This window comes from Sus scrofa, chromosome 15 (assembly GCF_000003025.6).
Source record: "Sus scrofa isolate TJ Tabasco breed Duroc chromosome 15, Sscrofa11.1, whole genome shotgun sequence".
Lineage (NCBI taxonomy): Eukaryota > Metazoa > Chordata > Mammalia > Artiodactyla > Suidae > Sus > Sus scrofa.
The window spans coordinates 34,857,687-34,881,029 of record NC_010457.5 but is presented as its reverse complement, the minus strand read 5'-3'; the positions used below and the strand labels follow the sequence as shown (position 1 = coordinate 34,881,029).

At 39.9% G+C, this 23,343-nt stretch overlaps 1 protein-coding gene across 1 annotated transcript in view; it reads left to right on the top strand.

Annotated features, from left to right (window-relative positions):
* The window catches only part of CSMD1 (CUB and Sushi multiple domains 1), a 1,882,041-nt gene that overhangs the window by 1,362,733 nt on the left and 495,965 nt on the right, over positions 1-23,343 (top strand). The window contains 1 exon segment of the mRNA XM_021075826.1: positions 18,985-19,109. Coding sequence (XP_020931485.1) covers positions 18,985-19,109 — 125 coding nt within the window.

Below are 23,343 nucleotides of genomic sequence, written 5' to 3'. Positions count from 1 at the left end.
TATAGTGAAATTCAGCCTTCAGCCCAGTATTCCAAGCCATGCCCTTCAGTATGGGGTTGTCTGTGCTCAGCATAATGAATAACTTGTTCTAATCGATTACTGAGAAGGGATGTCACATTCAGGTTTGCAAAGGGAGCTCCATAGGCTAGAGACAGACATGCTACACACTGCTAGGCATTATAGTTTCTTTATTTATATTATATATAGTCACACATTATATATTTATATAAGTATGTATATTCACATGTTATAGTTTCTTTATGTACATTTAGAATCCTAAGATATATCCATACAAACTTTTGTCACATGTGATAGACTCTGACACTGAATTTAGGAACCTTCTTGCTGTCCTTCCTTTTCTTCCTTAAGAGCTTCTCTCACTAATCTTCATAACCGAACCCCATTTAGCAGCGACCTTAGGTCTATACAAGTTGCCGTACCCATCCCCATACTCAGGCTTCTTCAGGGTGGCATTTTGCCCTCAGGCCCTGTCTCTCTGCTTCCCATCCTCAGTCCCATTCTTCACCAAGGATGCTTTTCCTTCCTGCCACCCCTGCTTCACCCATGATAGTGGTCTTAGTTGACAGACCTCCCACAAGAGAATCTCATACAAAACAGATGAGGAGCTTGGAGAGGCCAACCTGAGAAGCACTGGAAAACACCCCACGGTTCCCCTGGACTGTTTGTAAGAGGGAGTATATCCTAGTCTCCACCCTTTCCCACCTGCACAGTCCGCTTCTGTTTGCAGGACAAGGAATCTTCACTCTCCCCTCACTTCATCCCCTTATCTCGGCTTCTCCCAGCACTTGTGTGTCAATGACACCCATTTATATTTCTGTCACCTGAGACTCATTTCAGACTGATGGAAACATACATGTAAGTTAGATGTATGTTTCTGTCATGTTGGACAATGAGGTCCTGAAGGAAAGAGGGAAGATTGTTGATTTTATTTCTTATTGCTGTGCCACTACAGAGTAGATACATTTTTTTTCCTGTTGAATTACATTAAATTGAAGCTAACAAGTCCATCCCTAGGGCTGTACAATCATAGCCTCATTAGTACTCCACTAAACCAATTAAGTTAACACCCTTGGTCAGAGAATAGATCAATGACTTTTCTTAAAACATGACCTATGCTCAGAATGGGATTTGAAAGTTGAAAAAGTGATAATTATGACTTCAAAACTAAGAATTTAATTTGTATTATTGGTATTTATATATCACCATTCAAGTGAATAACTTTTGTTCTTATATATTAACCCCTTCTTTTTCTCCCCATGGAATCTACATAATACACTTGATAAAGTTAAGAGATGTCAAATGGAATTATGTGTCATCCAAAGAAAGGAGGAGCTGAGGCATATATAGGAATAATTACACAATTAGCAAGAAGTATTTAAAAAAAAAACCCATAACCCAAGTCTCTCAAAAAATTTGTTTCTACCATTTCCCACCTTCAGCTCTTTTTCTTGTAACACATTGGTGATTCTCTATATAGCTATTAAAATATTCCTGCAGTGAGCCTTTTTATTCTGCCATTGTAGTTTAATCTCAGTGACAACAGAGCCACCTTCCTCTTGTTACATGAACACATCAAATCATTATGATACTTGAAATTATACAGTGCTGTATGCCCATTATATCTTAACAAAACTGGAAAAAATAAAAGAAGAATTGCACTTATAAAGTGTGTATAAACCAGGCAATATGTATGGTATTCTTTTCTTAAGAATTGATTTTTACTAAATTCTTTCATTGAGTTATTTGTTAAATGATGGAGGAATGAGGGAAACAGGTAATCTGTAAGCTACTACAGGTTTGGCTTTGTAGTGTTCAGGGTGTCAATGAGATAGCATCGTCTTCTCAGTGGAAGGGGGAAGAATGGAGAGGAGTCTGGAGTGACCACTCTTATCACTGTCCTGTACACACACCTGCTTTGGGGGCTTGTTGGTTATTTTTGTCTTGCTTTCTATTTTTTCCACTTGTTATAATGGAAAATTCAATTATGCTTAAACATTGAAGCAGGTGTATCAATTGAAATTCTGGTTTTATATTTAATATCAGTTCTCCCCCTCAGCCTTTATTTCCATGATTCTGTTTATTTCTGATTCCCATGTGTTAGTGTCATCCATCCTCCCAATATTGCTAAGAGATGCTGAACGTAGATTACCCAGATCTTATCATGATCCAGCCTTCACTTCCTTCTAGTCCTGGCTCTCATGCCTCTTCCTGACCATGTTCCCTGAAATGTGATTTTCATTCACACCCCTTCCTCTCTGTTTTCCTTTTTTCTTCCCAGTGCTGAACAAGACACAGATAATATACATGCCTGTGTTTATGGTTTTTTTGTTTGTTTGTTTTGCTTTTTAGACCCATACCAGCAGCATATGGAGGTTCCCAGGCTAGGGGTCGAATCTGAGCTACAGCTGCTGGCCTACGCCACAGCTACAGCAGCACCAGATCTGAGCCATGTCTACAACCTATACCACAGTTCATGGCAACACTGGATCCTTAACCACTGAGCAAGGTCATAGATCGAACCCACAACCTCATGGTTCCTAATCGGATTCATTTCCGCTGCACCACTATGGGAACTCCCTGTGTTTACAGTTTTAACTTAACACACATCATACATGTTTCTTCTCTTTCCCCGACAAGAGTATAAGCCCTATAAGGAGTGGGTGTGGTTTGGTTCATTATTGTACTACTTGCACAGCAGTTGGCTCACAGTGAGTATTCAGTAAATACTCCTTAAATCATTTCTTTCTATTTGATATAAGAAATGCATTTCTATTTACATGTGTGAGGCAATGATAAATGCAGAATTTTGATTTACAGGTAAATTTTCAGGAATATAGTTATTCCAAAGAATAAAACTATTGCTTATTTATTCTATACCCTACTATTTGCTAGATAGTTTTTGTACGTCATTGCTAATCCTAATGTCAAGAAGAAAGTATAGATTTCATTATTAGTATTATTAAGAGATTATTGTATTATCCATCCTGATTTTTCCCATCAAATAAAAAAATATCAGTTCACTAATAAAAAGAACCAAGTTCTGGGGTCCAAGGTATAGCATGGTGACTAGAGTTAACAATATTGTATTGTGTACTTGAAAGTTGCTGAGAGAGTAGATCTTAAAAGTTCTCACCACACACAAAAAAATGGTAACTATGTGAGGTGGTGGATGCATTAGCTAACATTACTGTAGTGACTATTTCACTGCATATCTATCTATCAAGTCATCATGTTGTATGCCTTAAACTTACACAATGCTTTAGGTCAATTATATCTCAACAAAGCTAGAGAAAATAAGTGAAACAACTTAAAAATGTTTCAGAGTTAGAATTAAGTCCATAGTTGGTGTTTTGTTAGTAAGCAAAATTTGGGAACTATAATGAGAGCAACAGGAAACTGTAAGTTGGGTTTCCTGTTAGAAAAGGTCCTTATGACATAATCCCTTTGTGCTCAGTGTTCCCAGAGAACAAACAACTGCCTTGAATATTTTGGAACCCAAGCATTATCTTATTTCTAGAAGCAGGATTGGGTCTCTAAATGATTCCTTTTCTCACTTGCACGAATGGAAAAAAAACAAAACAAAACAAACAAAAACAAAAAAAAACAACAAAAAAAATAAGATTCAGGGAGCACTCTGAGACTGCATCCTTTCTTTGGTCTCCATGTCAGTAAAGTTGAGTGTAGACTTTCCCCAGCACCTGCACTTGGATTTTCAACACCAAAGTCCCCCAACAGGCTTGAGAGGGCTTTTAGAACTTGAAAATATTTGAGGAACATAACACTTTTTTATGCCCTTTACTGAATGCAGGCATTTCACTTTCTACAGAAGTTTCACTGGACTAGGAAACTGAAGTAGTCTAGGAAAAATATTTGTCAGTGATTACTGCTCTTTCAAGGAGCACCAATTGTATTTTTAAGAACTTCTTGAAGAAATACCACAACAAATTCTCTATTCACACTATTTTAAACCTTTATGTTCTTTTGAAAAAGGCAGCTGTGAATGTTTTGGATCTCATTTATCTGACTAACACTGTTTCTGATCAAGAATCCACCAAGGGAGTTCCTGTCGTGGCGCAGTGGTTAACGAATCCGACTAGGAACCATGAGGTTGCGGGTTCGGTCCCTGCCCTTGCTCAGTGGGTTAACGATCCGGCGTTGCCGTGAGCTGTGGTGTAGGTTGCAGACGCGGCTCGGATCCCGCGTTGCTGGGGCTCTGGCGTAGGCCGGTGGCTACAGCTCCGATTCAACTCCTGGCCTGGGAACCTCCATGTGCCACGGGAGCGGCCCAAGAAATAGCAACAACAACAACAAAAAGACAAAAGACAAAAAAAAAAAAAAAAAAAAAAATCCACCAAGAACATGTGAAACATTCTTCTCCCTCTCTCTTTCCAGTTCTTTTAAATATCTGTAATGGTAAACTAATTTTGTATCAATATATAATACCCACCTAAATAGTTTACTGAGAGAACTGTTCATTGTTATTGATACATATATCAGTTCTGAATTTCAAAATGTAAATGGTAGGTGGTTATTATTAGACTACATTATCATGATTGTCAGAAATGAGATTTTTAGGATCTTTTAAATATTAACACTCTCTACCAGTGACCTTCTTGAATATGGTTTTTTTCTGTTTCTTGGCTTCCTCATTGGTAAAAGAATGTGTTCAGATAGAAGATGATGATGTCTGTGTCCATTAGAGCTACGGGGTTCCGAATCTCTTAGTTCTGGTTTTTGTCTTCCTCTCTTAAGATTCTGTACAACTTCTACGATGTGATTCAGGGGCAGAGGGAAGCATGTGAGATAATCCTCACTGATGTGCAAATAGTTGTCAACTTTAAGAACGATGTTAATGCAGTGCACATGAACCACTTAACCGGCACATTTATTGGGGGCCATTCTTCTGTTCCCCAAAGTCCCAATTTCTTTAAAAACTCTTTAGGGTTTCAGAGTACTTGTTTCCCTGCCAGCTACCCCTGCCCTAGTCTAAGGAAAGACTGGAAGGCGGAAATTAGTGTACACTAGTCTCCGCCAAGTACAGAGCTGACTGATGAGCTGTGTTCAGTCTGGCCACCTGGCACACACTAATTACCCCAAAGATTCTGATTCAATTGATTATGAACATGACCTGAGCGCCAGGAATTTTTATTTTTTAATTTTTAAACTTTTTTATTTTAAATAATTTTAATTTTTTCCATTATAGCTGGTTTACAGTGTTCTGCCAATTTTCTATTGTACAACAAGGTGACCCAGTCATACATACATATAGACATTCTTTTTCTCACATTATCCTCCATCATGCTCCATCATAAGTGACTAGATATGGTTGCCAGTGCTATACAGCAGGTTCTCATTGCTTATCCATTCCAAAGGCAATAGTTTGCGTCTATTAACCCCAGTTTTTTTTTTGCCTTTTTTTTTTTTAGGATCACACTCGCATCATATGGAGGTTCCCAGGCTAGGGGTTAAATAGGAGCTGTAGCCACTGGCCTATGCCACAGCCATAGTGACACCAGATCTGAGCCATCTGTGACCTACACTGCAGCTCACAGCAATGCCAGATCCCCAAGCCACTGACCGAGGCCAGGGATCAAACCTGCCTCCTCATGGACACTAGTCAGCTTCATTTCTGCTGAGCCACGACAGGAACCCCAGAATTTTTAAACTTTGTGGTAAAATATATATAACACAAAGTTTAGCATCTTAACCACTTTTAAGTGCAAGTTCAGTGGCATTGAGTACATTCACATTGTTGTGCAGCCATCACCAAATGGTCTCTAAAATCATTTCATCTTCCTAAATCGAAACTCTCCACACATTAAATAATAACTTCCCCTTTCCCTTTCCCCTCATATCCAGGTAACCAGCATCCTATGTTCTGTCTCTGTGAGTTCGATCATGCTCTGTACCTCAGTATTTGGATTTTTGTAAGTGCCCCTGGGATTCTAATATGCGGGCAACCTTGAGACTAATTGGGCTGTTTTAATTAATCTATAATAGGATATTAGAGATGGGTGGTTATTATATGCAGAAAGGTTTGCATTTGAAAATGGGTTTGATTTCATAAAAATGGTCTGAGGAAGTGTGTGGAGACCTCATTTCAGAAGCCTCTTCCAGCACTTTCTGTCCTTTGCACCTTCTATGTGTCTGTGGAAGCTGGAAGAAATATAAGTTGATAGTACAATTCCCCACTGCAAAATCATCGCTCAATCTTGGCCTCTGTCAATAATATTCTGGTAAAAATAATAAAAAAGCAAAGCCTAGGAGCATTTTCCATGGGCAGGGATCCTATGCTGGAAAATGAATAAAAATCAGAAGCCAGGAGCAATTGTGCGTCTAGCACATGTACAGAGGACATCATTTCTAGAATTTATATGTATTATCTAGCTTGATGTCACAAGATCACAAGAGGAGGATTAATTGGGAAACATCGACTTCTCACTGCCTTGTGGACACTGGCATAGAGATCAGGACAGGGACCTCGTTGGTACAGCTCATAACATTGCTATAGACACTTTCTATTATTTCTACCCATTTTCACTCAGATGGCAAGTCTGCTTTCTTAATACATTAAAAATCACTCATTTAGAAAAGGACACAATGAACTTCTTTGCAGAACAGATACTGACTCGGATTTTGAAAAACTTGTGGTTTCCAAATGAGACAGGTTGGCAGGTACGGGGATGCACTGAGGGTTTGGGATGGAAAGCCTATAAAATTGGGTTGTGATGATTGTTGTACAACTGTAAATGTAATAAAATTCATTGAGTCATAAGACATAAATAAATAATGAAATATTGTTTTTGCAGAGGTTTGAAAGTACACTGTTTGTGAAAGATGTATATGGTGAGGGGGAGATGAGTGACCACTCATCATTCCTGCCCTTTGGGCTGAAACAAAGACTGCCTTTCTCTTACCCTCTGGGCTCAGCAGAGATACCCACTGCCCTCAGCAGTCATTCCTGCTTACCTCTGCAAAGACCTGTGGCTGCTGGGGCAAGTGTGTAGGAGAGACACCACTCCCAGGATGACATTAAGGAACCTCTGAGTGGTGGCCTGGGGCAAAGGAAAGGATACGTTTCAGTTCTGATGCACTTGACTGAGAAATGCTGGTTTTGAGACCTTCTGTGTTTCTGTGTTTTTATTCTAGGGTAAGTAGTAGAGAGGGTAATCTGTTAGGTGGTCTCTGGATTTGACTGAAATCTTTATAAAATCAGTCCGCCCACTTTACCTGTCAATTACATAGAACATTCCTTTTGTAGCACATTCCTAAATTTGATCCAGAGTGTTCTCTAATCTTCCTATTTGTAAAATTGGAGAGGAGAGGAGGAGAGGAGAAAGGCACGCAGGCACTGTGAAAGATAAGGAAACTGGAGTTTTGTCAGTTTTTAGCTTACTGATGCCATCTACAGTTTTTTAACATTTTTTTATATTTAATATTTATTTATTTACAGTTTACTGACATAAAGTTAATTTACAATGCTGTATTAGCTTCATGTTTAAAGCACAGTGAATCGGTTATACATATACATGTATCCATTTTTCCCATAGGTTATTATAGAACACTGAGTAGACCTCCCTGTAGGTGTGTTTTTAAATTAATTCCACAGCTCTCTTTATGCAGAAGACTTCTCTTAAGTGTTCAGCAAGAACTAGAACCAACACTGCATTTTGCATTTCGCAGTAAGCAGAGAGGGTGCCCTCAGGGTGGAGGGTGCCCCTGGGGCTTTGCTGTTGAGGGGCTCTAGGCACCAAGCCTTTGCTTTGTGTTTCCTGCTCTGAAAGAGTGCTGGGAGGGCAAGATAGCCAACCATCTGGTCCCATTGTGTAGTCTGATGTGTGGACAGTTAATTAGATATTGCTTGGAGCAGATCTGGATAAGACATGAGAGAAGAAGCAGGAGCTCCTCGGCCCTGCTGGGGAGGGCCACCTTGCAGAAAGGAGCAGGGTGCGTGCTGGGACGACTAGTTCACACCAGCCAGGGTATTAATGCAACTGAGCAGTAAGTGCTGGCCACCCCATACTGCCTTCCTTTGCTTTTCATCATTGTTTTCAAAGGAAGGGGGAGAGAAAACACGGATCACTACCTGGGGCCAGGGGGGTCGGTAGATTCAGGAACTGATTCTTGTGCTTGTTAATCCATTGGTTTCTTTAACCCAGAATGAGCTGAGCTCACAGGACCTGTAACATGCTCCTGAGATAAAAGGAGAAACAAAGAAGGAGCAGGAAAGGGATGCCTCTGTGGTAGACAGAAGAGCAGGAAAAGCTCGGGAAGATAACTTCAGGACTGAGCTGAAAGGGTGAGAAGGAAAGGATCTAACCATATAGAACTGGGGAGGGGCGGGCCAGGCAGAGGAAACATGGAGCAGAGACCTCGAGGTGGGAAAATCGTTCCCACACCTCTTTCCTAGAGGTGAAAACAAACATTAGTGCTGTGTCTAAATGAAAAGAACTCAAAACAAACACACCAGCCAGCAAATCCATAGCTGCACAGGAGAAACGGTATGAGATGAAGCCAGGTGTCTCCATGTGTGCAGGCGGTGTTGCAGTTTGATTCTATACACCTACATGGTGTGGTGTGGGCTAACTTAGCAACCCTTGTCTCCAGACACCTTAATTACTTTCTCAGGGTCCTTGATCTTCGTTTTCTCAGATTGGCTTGGTCCTACTTTCACTGTTAAATGTGTTAGGTAATGTAAGACTTCATTTCTGAGAATGACCCAGGATTAATATGAGAGAAGAAACTGTTGGGTTGAAGTAGGGAAAATGGTAAAGAGAGGAGGTCTGCTAAGAAACAGAGAAAGCATGTTTAGAGTTTTGAGAAACAGGCGAGTGGCACCCTCCTTCTTAGCCCCAGAACCAGCTGATCATCTACTCACAGTGCCCTCTTTATTCCTGAGAAAGCAGCCCAAGGTGGTAAGTGTTAGGGGCGTCCAACCCCAGGGAGACAGGAAGAAGGCAGGAAGGGAGGGATGGGGAAGGGGAAGGAAACCTACTTACTAGCCCACTGGATCAGTCCCATGGGAGCCTTACCAGCCTGCACGTCCCCACAGCACGTTGACTTCCTTTGCATTTCCATGTTGTGGTCCCTGCCTTTCCAGGAACCCAGGGCCCTGACAACCTTGGTCCACCCAGCACCTGGGTGAGAGGTGCCTTTCTGTCAGCCTATATCTTGTAGGGTTTGTGAACCCCTGGCCATCACTGATAGCAGCAGCTGGGATTTGGGTCCATGGCCATTAGAGAAAGCAACGTGTAGATGGCTGGTGGGAAGAAGGGAAGAGCGTGCTGGCCCAGGACACCCTGCTACACACCAGCCCTGGCTCAGTTACCAGTGTTAGTCTGAACCTTTCCAGGCTGTTTGTTGTAAGAAGGATTGGAGGATGATTCAGAATATTGGAAGGTTTTGCACAGTGCAGGCATAAGCCTGGAGGAAAATATTTGCTGTGCAGGCTCTGTATATTTGCAATTGTTTGGTGATCACAGTTACCGGTGATAAGTTTCAGAGGAAGAAAAAAGACAGTTGGAATCCACGTATTGCATGGTCTCCAGCAGGTGACCTTTTGAGTCTCACTTGTCTCCAGATTGGTCTGAGGCACCTCTAGGGGTGACTTACCCTGGGCGGGGTGGCCTTGGATGAATGGCAGTCACAAGTAAATGGCCAGTGGGCTGTCTCCCTTCCTGCTTCCCCTGACCCCCTGGCTTGCTCATCACATAAACAATTGTTGCTGGATTGTCCTGCCTTCCAGCCCAGCTTGCCCACCCTGCTGGCTGACAGGGGCGCTGTCTACAGGCTGCGGGCACCCCCCACACACACACCCAACGGCCCCCGCCCCTGCTTTCTCACTGGAGCTGAAAAGAAAACAGCCCAAGGCCTCGAGTCTGCGTGGTCTTTTTTGGCTTCCAAATGCCAAGTGAAACAGAGGCCACTGTTTCTAGGCACCAGGGGATTGTCACCCGGGGCCCGGGGACAAAGGAGCAACTGAAATAGGAGGGCCAAGGGAGGGAAGCCAGGCACAGAGGTGACCAGCTCCTTAGATTTCGGGGACTTTGTCCTGCCTCACCTGAATCCCCTTTTCCCACAGGCCTGTTCCTTCCAGGAGTGCAGAAACGGCTGCTGCTTCTGTAAGCATGGGTGTATGTGAATCGGAGGATTTAATATTTCTACTTGGTCAGACCGAAAAACAGCCCTCTTGTTTGCTAAATAGTGGATCCCTGTGAAGTTGAGGCATACTCAGAAGATGCAAATTAAATTTCCCTGTGGGAAAATTCGCACATTCTTCTAGATGCTACACATCTGAGAGCTCTGGAAATAAGCTCGCTGGTCATTCGAAGCCCCTTTGATAGTGTCATTGTCGCTTGCATTCTGATCGCTGTCAGGGGTCTTTGTTGTGCTATTATTATCGTACAGTATCTAAAATCTTATGAAATATTAGCTTCTTTTCTTTCCTTAGGCTAGAGAGATCCATCTACTCTCTAATGCGTTTTTAGTGGTACTAAATTGCCTTAAGCCTTGCAGAGATGAGTCTAAAAATTGTAGCTATAAAAAGAAAAAATGACCCAGAAATGACACATTATGTGTGAAAATCAAAAGGGCAATAAAAGGCATTGCAATATTCATAGCAGCTGCACTTGCGTGTCTCTGATGATGCCATTGTCTGGAAGGCTGTGCAAACTGTATGATTTGATGATGACTTAGGAGAGAGAGGCCAGTTTACATGGACTATCTTTGTAGGCTGAAATTAGTTGAATTTATTAGGACCAGGTCTTGCTGTTAATAGTGAAGAGTCAGTTAATATCAAAGTTCCTTTCCCGACTGGAATAATGACTCATTTATCGGAAAATCTGTGAGGTTATCTAAACAGCTACTTTTGAAAGAGAGACAAGCGATCACAGAGGTGCACTTGCAAGTGAATGCAGAGCTGGATTTCACAGGTTGCTGATGGGATTTGATCCCCACAGCCTTGCCCTGTGGTGGCCTGTTGCACGTTTGGGAAATGATCTGAATTCATGACTTCACCACCTGTTGTCCTGCATATTCATTCCACAGACATCTACCTTAGAGATGTTATGAGCACAGTACCTGGAGGCTTTGAGAGATTTCAAGGTGCATGAACCAGGATGCTGACTCTCAGGTTTCAAGATGCATGAACCAGGATGCTGACCCTCAGGGAGCCTTGCCCTGGGAACTGCTTCTGTGTACAGCCACTTTCCCCAGCCTCTTGCCCTTCCTACTTCTGTGCTATAGAATAGTTCTCAAACACGAGTTCCCGTTGTGGCGCAGTGGTTAAGGAATCCGACTAGGAACCATGAGGTTGCAGGTTCGGTCCCTGCCCTTGCTCAGTGGGTTAACGATCCGGCGTTGCCGTGAGCTGTGGTGTAGGTTGCAGACGCGGCTCGGATCCCGCGTTGCTGTGGCTCTGGCGTAGGCCAGCGGCTACAGCTCCGATTAGACCCCTAGCCTGGGAACCTCCGTATGACGCTGGAGCGGCCCAAAGAAATAGCAAAAAGACAAAATAAAAAAAAAAAAAAAAAAAGAATAGTTCTCAAACAAAGCATTCTATGGAGCAGTAACAGAGCTCAGTTATACCACAAAGAGAGGGAAAGGAGGAGAGGGAAAGGAGAAGATTCAAAATCACCGGATCTAAAAAGGAAAAACTCTGGAGCAGGATGGAATGGGCACCTCTTAGGAAGAGCAATTGGAAAATACTGTTTCAGACAGACAAGTCTGCTTGCAGTGTCCTGAGAAAATCATCACCTTTGAAACCTACACGGCTTTCTGTGGCAGGTGTTCACTCTAGAGCAGACATTCTTTTTGATAAAATTAAATAAATTACATGGATTATTTTTTAAGACTCAACTCAAATTCCAATTCCTGGCAAAAACTTTTTTCTAACCTTTTCACTAAAGGCAAAATCACTTTTCCCATAGTAATTTAGATTTATTTTCTGTGTTGTCCAGTAATTGTTTGATGAAGTATCCTTTGCCCCCAGTACGTCATCAGTGCATCCCGGTGCGTAGCATTCTGCCTAGTGCTTGATTATAAACAATGTGAACAACGCAGGGGAGGTGTAGGTGAGGCCAACAGAGGAAGGGGGAGAGTAGATGGATTTCTTTGCTGCCATTATTTCTCAGTCCCATTTTACTGGAACACTGACACATGTAGCCTCAGCAAAGTGACTTTTGCCTCTTCTCTGCATGTATTTTTGAGTGTCTGTGATGTGACAGGCACTGCATTTTATCCATAAGATTAGGACTTGAGTCTAAATGTTCTAAAGATGAAAAACAGTGGAGAAGTTCCTGACTGTTTCCCTCTAATTTCTTTTCTTGGATCAAATGTCATTTATTTTCTTCTAAAGTTGGAAAAATGCCTTCAAATTTTTTTCTACTACAGTTTTTATGAAACTTTTTTACAGCTTCTTCCAGAAATTACCTATATAACTAAATTTATTCCTGGGAAGTAATTATTTTCAATGATAAAAAAATTAGAAGGAGGAAGAGGAAGAGAGAAACATGAAAGAGGGAGGGGGAAAGAGGAGGGGAAGCAGAGGTGGCAAATGCAGGAGGAGACTGGTATGTGATAAGAACAGTAATGTTATGATTTGCAAAGTCGGCAGGCTGCAATTCATTTGAGAGGGTAACTTACAGGCCCATGAATTCAGACGTGCAAGACGTAATCTTATTAGTACTGAGATGATAATTAATTTCAATTTAAAGGTCCCCATTTTGTCTGAGTCATAAAATTGTATTTATTCAATCTCAAAGTTGTTGAAATTAATGATTTCTTAGTCCATCGGGTTTAGACACTGTTCCCTCCCTGTCTCCTTCTCTTCATGATGTTAAGTGCCAAGGCTTCAGCAAAGGCCATTGCATCAATGGTGGGGAGTAAGCACAGTTTTCCCGCCTTGTCCTTGCCACTTGGATTTCTGTCCTGATTATTCCAGTCCTCCTGGAGAGGAAATGCTTCTGAGTCTGTGGCTTCTTTTCCATCAGCCTAAGCCAGCACTCAAGGGGCATGAACACTTGGGGGTGACCTGCTGTGTCACTGCAGGCCCAGCAGCTCCAGCTTCCCAGTCTTGGGCTCCAACACTGCCTTTCTTCTTCAGAGAGGCTGCACCATATGATGTAGAGACTTGTCCACGAGGTCATAGCTGGGAAAGGAGAATGGGTCTGTGAGCCGTGGATGCCCACTCAGCAATGAGCACAGCTCTATCTTGTTCCACCTCCTAACCCAACTTGCCTCCTGGTCCGGGGGGGTGGGTACTAGGGCACAGCCCACATACCCCCTTAGCATGCCTCTGCTGACTCTCTTCCTTGTTCTTTCTTACCCCAGCTTGGGCTTGTTTTTTGTTTTGACTTTATTTTTTTGGAGAATGAGGAATAGGAGACATATTTTATATACCTGGACTACAATTCTAAATTTACATGCCTATAATTTTACCTGGTGCTACACCAACACCAGTATCCTGAGGATGTAAGTACAATGTGCAAGAAAAAACACAGGTGTGCATACCTGTGTTTGCACACACACATACGCTTTACCACTTCACATATCATCCTGCCAAACATCCCCTGTTCTTCTGGAAAATTTTTTTTTCAGTTAAGCAAAATATCCTTGTCTTTGGTACAGTGTGGTTCCAGATATAACTTCCCTATGTCATCTGTGTTCATCTTACAAGGACAAATATGGCAAACTTTGGCTTGAACTTAGTTCTAAAGAAAAGTTTTTTGCTGTAACATTTTTGTTTTCTCTTGCTTAAAAGTGAAAACAGTATAAAATAATGTATTTTTCCTTTTTGCAGCAGATGCAAAATGTGTACATGCCTAACTTTGGTACCTAAAAATACAATCTATTCCTTGTGTTTTTATGAATCCTTCAGTATATTGTTTGAGCTGGATTTTTTAAACAGAGAGACAGATTATCTATCTACCTACCTACTATCTCCTATATCATTGTATCAATCTATCTATTTATTTAAGAGTACTCTAAAGGGGAAAATTGGCTGTTTCAGTAGATTCAATCGATGCCAGCCAGTGTGGGTTGAGATAACAGGTAGGATATGCCCATGTAGCCAGGCAGGTGTGTCAGAGTCATCTCTGATTGAGTGGGTCATCACAGCTAAACCAACTCACATCCTATTTTGGATTCTAGTTTAATCTTTATGTTAGTTTGTGTTGTTTTTATTGTTTTTTAGAAATAGCTGCAGTACCAATCTTTATGCACAAATAGACATTCTTTAGGAAAACCATATTTAGAAATAGTGCATTCACCTAGAGAACCTCTTCAGATTGTAGGTAAATTCAGGTAGCTGGTAACAAATGAAATGTCTTCAGAATTCAAATGGTGAATGATGAGCTTTTTGAAAGTGCTATGCATTATAGAAGTAAAAAAAAAAGTTATTTTCTCTATGCTATTCTATTTATTTTTATATAATGATTTTTATTTTTTTTCATTATACCTGGTTTATAGTGTTATGTGTCAGTTTTCTACTACACAGCATGGTGACCCAGCTACACATACGTGTATACATTCTTTTTTCTCACATTATTATTATGCTCCATCATAAGTGACCAGACATAGTTCCCAGTGCTACACAGCAGGATCTCATTGCTTATCCATTCCAAAGGCAATAGTCAGCATCTATTAGCCCCAAGCACAACATCCATCCCACTCCTTCCCCCTCCCCCTTGGCAACCACAAGTCTATTCTCTAAGTCCGTGATTTTCTTTTCCGTGGAAAGGTTCATTTGTGCCTTATATTAGATTCCAGATATAAGTGATATCATATGGTATTTGTCTTTCTCTTTCTGACTTACTTCACTCAGTATGAGAGTCTCTAGTTCCATCCATGTTGCTTCAAATGGCATTATTTTGTTCTTTTTATGGCCGAGTAATATTCCATTGTGTCCTCTGTCGATGAACATTTGGGTTGTTTCCATGTCTTGACTATTGAACATGCGGGCAATGAACATGCGGGTGCATATGTCTTTTTTAAGGAAAGATTTGTCCAGATATATGCCCAAGAGTGGGATTGTTAGGTCATATGGTATTTCTATGTATAGTTTTCTAAGGTACCTCCATAGTGGTTGTACCAGCTTACATTCCCACCAACAGTGCAAGAGTGTTCCCTTTTCTCTATACCCCCTCCAACATTTGCTATTTGTGGAATTATTAATGGTGGCCATTCTGACTGGTGTGAGGTGGTATCTTGTGGTAGTTCTGATGTACATTTATCTAATAATCAGGGATGTTGAGCATTTTTTTCATGTGCTTGTTGGCCATCTATATCTTCCTTGGAAAAATGTCTGTTCAGGTCTTTTGCCCATTTTTCAATTGGGTTGTTGGCTTTTTTGCTGTTGCTGGAGTTCCCATCATGGTACAGTGAAATGAATCTGACTAGGAACCATGAGGTTGTGGTTTTGATCCTTGGCCTCACTCAGTGGGTTAAGGATATGATGTCGTGTTTAGCTGTGGGGTAGGTTGCAGACATGGCTGGGATCTGGCATTGCTGTGGTGGTGGCGTAGGCCGGCAACTGTACCTCCGATTGGACCCCTAGCCTGGGAACCTCCATATGCAATAGGTATGGCCCTACCCCCCCAAAAAAAATCACTGAAGGTGTGCATGGATTTTAAATCAAACTGATTCTTTTACTCTATAAAACCAACCAAACAAAACGTTGTACTAATATATCAGACGTTGGGTCATCATCAATGTCAAATTCAACCCTATTCATCATAACCCAGAGACTACTCCTCATTTCCACTTTTGGGACTGAATTTCCCCATCTATTTTCCAACCTGCAATAAAGCTAAGAGGTTGCTCCTGTTAATAATCTTAATGCTTCAAACTTAGAGAAGCCTCGCTATTTTATCAGTTGTTATTTCCAATTATTTGTCAAAAGGTTTCAGGACAGTAATCAAAGAATGAGCTCCATACTGGACTCTGTGTGCACTGAGGCATATTCCCCAGCACGGGTAGAGATTTCTGATTAGATCTTCACGATTCCCTACAGTGACTATGGAACACTGGGAGGGCGGAGGGCCCCTCCCCTCTGTGGTAGAAGAGGCTTCTGTAATTTTTGTCTGATGGAAATCTGTGTATGAACCCTGTTAGATGTGAGAGTTCTGTCTCACTGAGTGAAAACAATGGACAATCTAATAGTAGGATTTTAAAATATTTTAAAATTTAACTTGTAATAAAATCAGAAGTAACATAGTTATAACATAGAAATAAAAGTGTACTTGTGCCTATTTTTCCTGATATGCAGATTCAAATGCATATATAAATAACCATTATCTGTGGTAGCAATTTTGTATCAAGCTTTTTTCTGCTCTATACTGCTACGTATTTTTGCTCATTTTGTAGCAGAATTGTATTCATTCAAATACATACGAAATAATAGTCAATCATCTTTTTATTAATGGACAATTCCAAAAAATATCCTCTGCCCGTATTTTCTCCTATTCTGGGTGATAAGTCTGTATTATATTATCAGAAATGAAATCAAGTAATAAACATTAATACAATTTACTAAGAATACTTAAAGGAAGTCATCTGATGTATGAAAAGCAAGTATGAAAAAGATGGATTTTTATTGGGGTGGAGTGCATGCACTCCATCCAAACTATGAATGATAAGCTTTGGAAACTGAAGGAAGTGGTTGCTAAAAAGAAGCAGTGACCTCATTTTCCTTCCTTTATGTTTGACCACACCAAGAGTATTGTGTGGGATATTATCATCTTAGTTTGAGAGGATCATAAAAAGTGTTGACACACTCTCAAATCCCAACTCTCCCTAACTCATTATTAATCACATCCTTTGGTTTATTTTGTTCATAGTACTTACGGCACTTTCATTTTCTTCTTGTTTGATTTGTTTGTTTATTTTTGTCCTGCATTAACTAGACTGATATCTCCATGAGATTGGAACTTTGTCAAGCTTATTAATTCCTGCAAATTTGGTACCTATAGTAGAGTGTGACACATAGAAGATGTTCAATAAAAATGCATTGAACAAATCATGAAGAGCATGAAAACTGAAATTTTGGTAAATAAAAAGTACTGAAGATTGGAGCCTGGGATAGAGAATGCAGAGATATAAGAGTTATTTTCAAACCAAATATTTAGATTTATTTCATTTCTTCACTGTGGCTCCAGAGGTTTCACCAAAGACCTAAGACCAATGAAATTAGGAAGGGATGTGTCTAAAAAGTATACCTGTTTTAAATAATTGCTATGACTGACAAGAAAATGAGAATTATGCCTACAATTTGGTTTTTCCACTTTTCACTTTCAAAAAACAATACATGTTATGTACTTATAATGCAGTGTTTCTCAAAGTTACTTCCATAGAATTCTAGTTGCCCTGGATACTTGGCACAAAAGGCTTCTCGATCAGATAAATTTGTAAATTTCTGCATGCTTTACATTGCCTTAAGTAGGTGAGATAAATTTTTGCGTATTAAATTTTAGTAAACTAAGAGTCCCTTTTAGAAAAGAAAGATGCATAATTTTGTTTAATTCTGAGTTTTTCAAATTGATTCGACCCTGATTTGATGAATTTTATAGACATCTCTGACCATTCCTCTAGAGTGTTGTATAGAAGTGTGGGCAATGCTGGTGTAATGTTACTGGAATAATGATCACTGTAGTACTGGAGATGAGAATTTTTCAATAAGCATGAAAGGAAATCATTTGTTGTTTTTCTTTATCTTTTATGTATTAATAACTTTATCCATAACATGGGTAACTAGTGTGTATTTTGCCTCAAAGGCTTTCTTTCTTTCCCATTTTTGTCAATATCAACCTCAGGGTATGTCAAATGGAAGACAAAGGTAGAATTTCCTTTTGCAACAATAGGCTTGTCAGTAAATTAATACTGCCCTCAACTCAGTGCCAGACTACAGGCTTAGAAGAAGTAATTGGGTGTGCTCAGACCTGATGTATGCCTCTCACATTTTCTCATGCACCTGTTGAATTGTGATTCTGCAATCACATTTCATTACTGCTTACAACCTTAGAGTTTCATGTTTTCAGAGGCAGCTCTGGAGTCAAAGCAATTTTTCATCTAACTCTAGGCTGGATGGATTGCATTTTTTCTAAAACAAATGATTCTTTTCCTTTAAGATGTATTTCTGAAATATAATACCACTGGCCTTCTTCTGAGTATAATTAATGTTTGCAATGGTAACAGATTCTTTAATGAGACTTTTTTTTCTTATTTTTCATTGGGAGCAAGTTTGATGATGATGGTGATGATGATAAGAACACTTAACATGAGATTTATCTTCTCAAAAATGTTGAGTGTACATTATTGTTGACTACAGGTACAGCAATGAACAGCAGATCTCTAGAAATTACGTACCTTACTTAAACTTTATGTCCTTTGAATTAATAACTTCTCATTTTCCCTCTTTTCCACTAGTCCCTGACAACCATCATTCCAGTCTTTGATTTTATTAATTTGACTATTTCAGATACCTCATATAAGAGGAATTATGTAGCACCTGTCTTTCTGTGTACTAAGACATTTTCTTAACACAGGCTTTTTCAATCCCCCTCTCCACGCCTCCCTCCCCTCTCACCCACCCCCACCTTGCTCTTTCTCTTTTTTGTAAGATATTTATTTACATGGAGTGACATCTGACTTTGTTAGTTTTTAGGGCACATTTCTTTCACGTGCATTTTCTTAAGCCATATAACACCTGGTCCTGCCAACTCTGTTAATTTTCTTAATTTTAGAGAGGATACCTTAAGGTTCATGTATTTATTTGGCAGAAGTTGGCAGAACAGAAATTTGAACCCAGATCATGTGCTAATTTGAGGGTTGTAACTAGGAGTAATTACTGATGGATTACTTAATGTTTAGCTTTTTTTTGACAGCATAACGCGGTAGCAGCACTGTGATGATTTTTAAATAAGACTTCCATGAATAATTTGGGCTGTTTTTGGTTTTGTAATTACTTAGGGTTGGTGCAAATGTACAGTTCTCCTGTGAGGATAGTTACGTGCTGCAGGGATCCAAGAGCATCACGTGTCAGAGAGTCACGGAGACGCTGGCTGCTTGGAGTGACCATCGGCCGATTTGCCGAGGTAAGGCGGAAGTGATCCGTTCTGCCTAGGTTCTCTTTCCCCAGAGGTGGCATGTTTTTCTGACTATGCAAGGAGATTTAAGTGCAAAACACTGTGTATAGACAGAGCAAAACTTGGTAAATATTTATGTTTTCATAGTGATGTAGGTAAACAAGAAATATTTTTTTGAAATTTGTTGGGAGGCAAACATTTCCAAGAATATTTGTGGTTTTTAAATTTCAGGAAATACATGAGCAAATCTAATCATTCAAACTCACACACATACTCAGTATAACTTGGTTCCATCTATCTATACACACAGTTTGCATATTTATGAAAATATGTTATATAACCAGATGCTTTGGAAAACTTATGCATGTCCCTGCAAATTTGGAAATTCTCACCTTTCAAGAGTAGTGAAGTTGAATTCTTGGATTTGATAGTATCAGTGAGATAGGGAGTTTGTTAGCATGATCTGAAGCCATCATTTTATTAAATCATCTTAACTAATTTCAGACATAGCAGAACAAAATACTGTGTCACCATCATCTTCTTCAATGAGGTCAGATAGTTTACTTGTCACTTATATAAAGTATATGAAGAATCCTACCAGAATTATAGAAGACATAGTGACCCAGCAGAAAACTGTTTGGGCTGTTTTAATAAGGAAAAATTAATAAAATTAAAAGAAAAACTAGGTGCTTTGTTTTGTTTTGTTTGCTTTTTGCCCATTAAATAATTTAAGCAAATTTGTAGTTTTAAAGGAAGGGTGGAAAAAAAAGCACTAACTTGAACAAGGTATAAAAAGGAAAGTTTCATATGTAAGAATTATCTTTTCCCCCGAATGGGATTCATATATTTTTATAATGATTTTTATTTTTTCCATTATAGCTGGTTTATAGTGTTCTGTCAGTTTTCTGCTGTATAGCAAGGTGACTTGGCTACACAAACATTCTTTTTTCTCACATTATCATGCGCCATCGTAAGTGACTAGATATAGTTCCTAGGACTATACAGCAGGATCTCATTGCCTATCCATTCCAAAGGCAATAGTTTACATCTATTAACCCCAAATTCCCAATCCATCCCACTCCTTTCCCCTCCCCCTTAGCAACCACAAGTCTCCTTCCCCCTCCCCCTTAGCAACCACAAGTTCTCCATGTCCATGATTTTCCCTTCTGTGGAAAGATTCATCTGTGCTGTATATCAGATTCCAGATATAAGTGATATATGGTATTTGTCTTTCTCTCTATGACCTACTTCACTTAGTATGAGAGTCTCTACCTCCATCCATGTTGCTGCAAATGGCATTATTTTGTTCTCTTTTATGGCTGAGTAGTATTCCATTGTGTTTTTTTATTTAAGAAATTTTGTCTGTAAAAGGTACAATGCAAAATGAACAGTTTCAACTATATCATGTGAAATGAAGCAGTTGCCAAATACATTGCTAGTTTCATCAAAGCTAAAATATTAGATTGCAGGGTTTAGTCTAGCGAACCCTTACCTATAACCTCCCATGGCTTTTTACATGTACAAAATATAGCTCTGTGGCATCTGCATGCCCTGAGGGCAGAATGGGTGTGCAGTCTGGTTGCAAGTGGCCAGTTCCCATGAAAAGTTTCCCTTCTTGGAGAACCATCCATCTCTAGTCAGGAAATATGTGTGGTTCTGCCCCTCCTCTTTTTGTCACTAGACTGTTTGCACACTGTCAACACTAAAGTGACATCATTATGCTCTCAAAAGAAATGTAGCAAAATCCATGTTCCCAACAAGCAGTGGTAACGTTCATGCCCCAGTTACAAATGAGGACCACAGATACTACCTTTCTCCTATGGCAAGAGAATATGCTTTCATTTTTTAATGTTTTTCTCATTCTTTTATATGAGAAATGTATATCATTATTTTAAAAGCCCACACTAGACAAAACTAGTAAATATGCACCCGTTTCAAATTGATATTTTAGAGTAACAAAGGAAATATTGTGTAGAAGATTATTTGATTCTTACCTTATTTATTAATCCAGAAGTTTTCCTTTCTTTTCTCTCTCTTTGGCCCAGATCTCATCTCAAAATACCTTGGCCCCAGGATGTACCCTGAGTTGATCTTAAATACTCAGAGGTGCTTATCTCAGCAGCCAGCTTCTCGTCCAGGCTAAAGGTGAAACAGTTCCCTGCACCCCCTCAACCACCAGCTGTTCACTCTTAGAGATCAGTATAGGAGAAGTCCTTTGACTTCCTGTTTACATGGATTTATTGTATTTCAGAGGAGAACCTCCTACAGGGTCTTTCTTTGCTGTGTGATTGCTGGGTCTGGTTTTCCCAGGAAGTCTTTTCATCTCTGTCCAGGACCCACCTCCCTCTTTCACAACCAAAATAGAGAACCCTCAACTTCGTCTCCTCTTTTCTCTTCCAGCTGATGGCTCAGAGGTTTTTGCTTCAATTACATGTACCTTCATTTTCATGGACTAACCTTTAGTTATTTTTCAGTTTATTACTTTTAATCTTCTAAAATAATGAGCTATAGCAACTGAAAATAATTCTTAAGGGTGTGTTTTCTTAAAGGATGTGTATTTTAAATCTGTATACTTGAACTAGGGCAGACTGTGTCTGGGGAACAATAACAAACACTATCTTTAAAAACAAAACTTTAAAGGAATAGCTATTTTAGAACATTTGGAATATTAAAACATTTACAGAAAAATTAAATAGAAATTGCTAAAATATCCTAAATGGGAGAAGCTGAAATAAACTGTTTAGAATTATGTGATAACAGCTAGGTGACAAAAAATCCCAACCCAAGAGAAGCTTAAGATAAATGGAAATGGATTTCTCTTTCAAATGTATGTTAAGAGGCAATACAGGGCAAAGATGGCAGGTCCGTTTCAGAGAGAAAATTTCCTCAAGACTCTTCTGTCCTCCCTGTGTTCAGGCATTTATCCTCATGCTCCAAGGTGGTATCCAAATTCCAGGTGATAGGATGGGACAGTTATAAGAAGCAGGGAGAAACATAGCAGGTGTATCCTAAAGAGAGTCTACAGAATCCATAACATGCATTTATGCTCAGAATCCAGCCATATATTCCTACCTTGTTAGACTGAGAAATTTATTTATTTGAGTGGTTAAATGTATAGCAAACAGTTATATTTCTATGAAAGAAAAGGAGAATAGATATTAAGAGAATCTTTGCCATGGTGTATATTTCTATAAGAAAGAGAGATGGAGTTAATCACTGAATGAATGACACAGGTGTTTGTTTTGTTTTGTCTAGTTTTTTGCTTCCCTGTGTCATCTGCAGCTTTTTATGAGTGAAGAAGGCAAATAGGAAATCATTCCACCTTCCCTCATGTCTCTTGGCAGTTTTGTATCAATGCAGGATCAATTCAGGATTAGGGTTAGGGTTAAGCAATGTGGATCAAAAAAAGGATGAAGCTCCGTATATATGAATATCCACTTTCTGGACTAGAAAGGGCTCCTGTGTAAATATGATTGAACAAGGAACCCGTCCTCCACTTTAGCACCCACTCCCTTTCTCTACCCTGCACTCACCTCCTGGCCACAAGGCTCTCTCCCACTGGGGAAGCATCCTTCTGCAAAGCCAGCAGGAACATCCCCCCTGCAGCCCAGTCTGAATGAGAGTCATATAACATTAAGCAGTCACCATAGCATGATCTATTCAATCACATACACAGATGAATGGCCAAATGCCTTAGGACGTCTATAGGCTGACCCTACAGAGGGTCACTTCAGGGATCCTCTAAAACAGTGCTCTCCACTAGAAATAAAGTGCAAGCCACAGATGTAATTTTAAAATATCTAGTAGCCAGACTTGAAAAGGAAGGGAAGCAGGTGCAATTAATTTTAATAACATTATTCGACCCCAAATCACCTTAATGTCTAGTCAATATAAGGATACAAGGAGATGGTTTACTTTTTCTATCTCTTTTTTTTTAATCTATGCCATGTTTTGGAAATCCAGTGTGTTTTTTATGCTTATAGGACATCTGAAGCTCGGATCAGCCACATTTCAAGTGCTCAGGAGGCAGGTGTAGCTACCATGGACAGCGCTGCTCTAGCTGTTCTGCTCAGGCCCCAGTCCTATTTCCTCAGCAGTCAACACCATTGTGGGTATGAAGGGAAGGTTTCCTGACTGGGGTCCCTCACTAGGGAACATACTTTCTTCTATTAAAACTCATTTGTTTTCCAGGTTGTCAATATTTAGGAACCCTGAGTCTGTCACCTTTCCCTCCTTCAAGTAG